The sequence below is a fragment of the Carya illinoinensis genome, chromosome 3 (genome assembly GCF_018687715.1).
Source record: "Carya illinoinensis cultivar Pawnee chromosome 3, C.illinoinensisPawnee_v1, whole genome shotgun sequence".
Taxonomy (NCBI): Eukaryota; Viridiplantae; Streptophyta; class Magnoliopsida; order Fagales; family Juglandaceae; genus Carya; species Carya illinoinensis.
Window position 1 is genome coordinate 16,005,478 of NC_056754.1, and position 3,182 is coordinate 16,008,659.

The following is a 3,182-nucleotide window of genomic DNA, read 5'->3' on the forward strand; positions in this document are numbered from 1 at the left end:
ACCATAAAGAAGAAGCCCTAGGAGATTCAAGAAAAAAATAAAAATAAACAGAAGAAGCCCTAGGATTTCAGTACGTACTTGTTAGCGGCTAGCCTTCTAAAAAATTTTAATTAATTAATTATTGGAGGGAACTATGGGAATATTGTGCAAAGCCAGCAAGGTTTGGTGCAATTCTTGAAACTGGACTTGATCTTGGAATTCTTTTTGAAAATGATATAACTTAAAAAATATAAATATATCAATTCCAAACCTTTTGAGGTTTTAAGATAAATAATTGTTTACCCGAAATAAGTACTAAAATTTCACCTCGTATATAAAACAAAATGAAATTTAAACCCTTGATCATTTGGTTCTGGTGGGTCCACCAACGTACCCCTGGCTACTTTTCAATTTCTTCCCCTTCTGCATCATCCTTCTGTAGAGGTCTGCCCCAAATCTCTCTCTCTCTCCCTCTCTCCTGAAGCTAATTCTTTAGAGCTAAAAAAACGCCTAAGATCGATTTTTTTCTTTCACCACCAACCAAAGCCGTCATCTTATGGTGCTTTTACAGAAATATATTGAAACTATCATGTGTTATAACTTATATTAGCCAGAACCACTTCAAGAATCCATTATGTAGAAAACTCTCTCTCTCTCTCTCTCTCTCTCTTTCTCTCTCTCTCTCTCTCTGTGTAAAGAAAATCCACGACTCTCTTATACCATGGAAATTAACAACCACAATAAGCTCACAAACAGCAGTTGGAATCTTGAACCGGCTATAGAAGAACCTATCCTCCACAACCAAAACTCCTTGATCAGTTCCTTCTGGCCAAGCTACCCTCCATTAATACCTCAAACCCATCAAATACCATCCGCATCCAACCATATTCCTATTACAAGTACTGTACCTGGAAACCGAATGGAAGAAGAGGAGCTGGAGCCAGAAGAGGAACTAGGAGCCATGAAGGAAATGATGTACAAGATCGCCGCGATGCAGCCTGTGGACATTGATCCGGCTACAATCCGAAAGCCAAAAAGGCGAAACGTTCGGATTAGCGATGATCCGCAAAGCGTGGCTGCGCGTCACAGGCGAGAAAGAATTAGCGAGAAAATCCGAATCCTCCAAAGACTTGTCCCCGGAGGTACAAAGATGGACACAGCTTCTATGCTAGACGAAGCCATTCGCTATGTCAAGTTCTTGAAGAGACAAATCCGCTTGTTGCAATCAACTCATCCCCCACAAGGCATTGGAGTTAGTTCGGGCCGGTTACTTTCCGGAGACTGGGCTTCTACATCCAACAAACTTCATGGCTCCACCTCCTCCATAGACCTAATTCCGACGCCAGGACCTGAATTTAACTATTCTGCAGGCAACCAGCAAGGCGAAACCTTTTCCTTCAACAATAAGGTAATTAGTGATTAGTGGCTAATCATTATTGTCTACTATCGTTGTAGGGGAAGTTTGCATATAGATAGTGTTGAATGTTGTGTGAAAAGTGAGAGATATTTAGAATATCATCATGTGGAGTAAAAGCTGTTAGGATATTGTTGACTAAAAAGGTTGTGGAATAATCATAACGGTTACCTAGAGTTACGTACAACCATATATATATATAATATGTAAAATAAGGCCTATGGAGTGTGGGATTTTGGCCGGAAAGTTTATCTGGCCGTCTCTCTTCCGGGAATAAAACAGTGACGATAGAGTACCCTATTGAACATTTGTACACTTCTCTCTCTCTCTCTCTCTCTCTCTCTCTCTCTCTCTCTCTCTCTCTCTCTCTCTCTCTCTCTCTCTCTCTATATATATATATAATCATGAAATATGGATCTATGTATTAATTATATTTTGTATGCATACGGATATGTGACTACATGTTTGTAACAATATTAATATTGTAGGCATTAATAAATTAGTATGCAAGTGCGCATGAGTGTTTGTTTTTGTGTTATGAACGTATGATACATGAGAAATAACACCGGGAGTTTAATTAATTAAGATTGTATTAATACATAACGAAATGATTGCTTGGGTACTGTTGTGTAAGAGAGAGGCTGAGAACATAAAGCCATAAAGGACTTAATGTGAAAACCCTAGAGGTTCTAGATCATAATAAAGCTTCAGATCCGGCCAGTCTTCATTCCTTCTGCAAAGATTCTGCAGATTAACGTTGTAAGGATCTTGATTCGGTCATTGACTGTGCTATATGCATGGAGAAGATGTAGTCTCTCTGTCTCTCTGTCTCTCTCTCTCTCTCTCTCTCCCCCCCCCCCCCTCTCTCTCTCCAGAAAACCAAATTAATTACAGTTTTTTATTTTCCCTGTAAAAGTTCTCATGACCTAGCTAGGTTACATAAACTTTCTTCACTGCCCTTTTTTCTTTTATGATAAACAGAACATTTCATTCAAAATCAGAAAAACAACTACATAACAACATGATCAAACCACATAGCATGACCAGCAAACTTAGGGGCATTCCCCCACCACATTTGAACATCCACAACATTCCATGCATGCATATCTAGCCAAAGTATGAGCCACTCCATTCCCTTCTCAATTTACATGTTCAAATATAACTTCTTAGAAAAAGCTCATTAGACTCTTTATAACTTCCATAATTAAATTACCATTAGCCGAAAGAGACTCATGAGCAGCTTTCAATTCTTGAACAATTAGCAAACGATCAGACTCAACTATCAGTTTAGGAATGCCCAAAGGAATGCACATTTGCAACCCCCTAAAAACTGCAAGTAACTCAATTGTGGTTGGATCATTTACTGCATTTTTTGAGATAGTAGCTGCCATCACCACATTACCATTGCTATCGCGTAAAATCATCCCAATCCTAGCCTTTCTAAATTCTAAAAAACCGCCCCATCAACAATAAGATGCAAAAAACCATTAGGAGGGGATTTCCACCTACACACATTCTGCAGCACTCAAGACCTTTAAATTTGAAAATGATTTATACAAAGAAATAGCCATATTAACTGCTGCACAAGGAGTGATATGCTCATTTTCCATCTTCATCTTATTCCTTCGATACCACATGCCCCCAACACAACACAAACATTAGAGTAAAATCTGCATCACTTCCTTCAATCAACACACATTTCACATTATCCATAAAACATTTATCTGGTTGGAGCTGTAACCCTATTGGACCAAACCTCTCCCACATTCCCCTTAACTAAGGACAAAAT

At 38.7% G+C, this 3,182-nt stretch overlaps 1 protein-coding gene across 1 annotated transcript; it reads left to right on the plus strand.

Annotated features, from left to right (window-relative positions):
* Positions 1-431: 431 nt before the first annotated feature.
* On the plus strand, positions 432-1,693 carry LOC122303471 (transcription factor HEC3-like). Its single transcript, XM_043115268.1, has one exon. The coding sequence runs from the start codon at positions 701-703 to the stop codon at positions 1,400-1,402; it is 702 nt and encodes a 233-aa protein (XP_042971202.1). The 5' UTR covers positions 432-700; the 3' UTR covers positions 1,403-1,693.
* Positions 1,694-3,182: the final 1,489 nt, after the last annotated feature.

Coding starts and splice junctions, on each gene's coding strand:
- LOC122303471 (XM_043115268.1), top strand. CDS start 701: ATGGAAATTAACAACCACAATAAGCTCACAAACAGCAGTTGGAATCTT.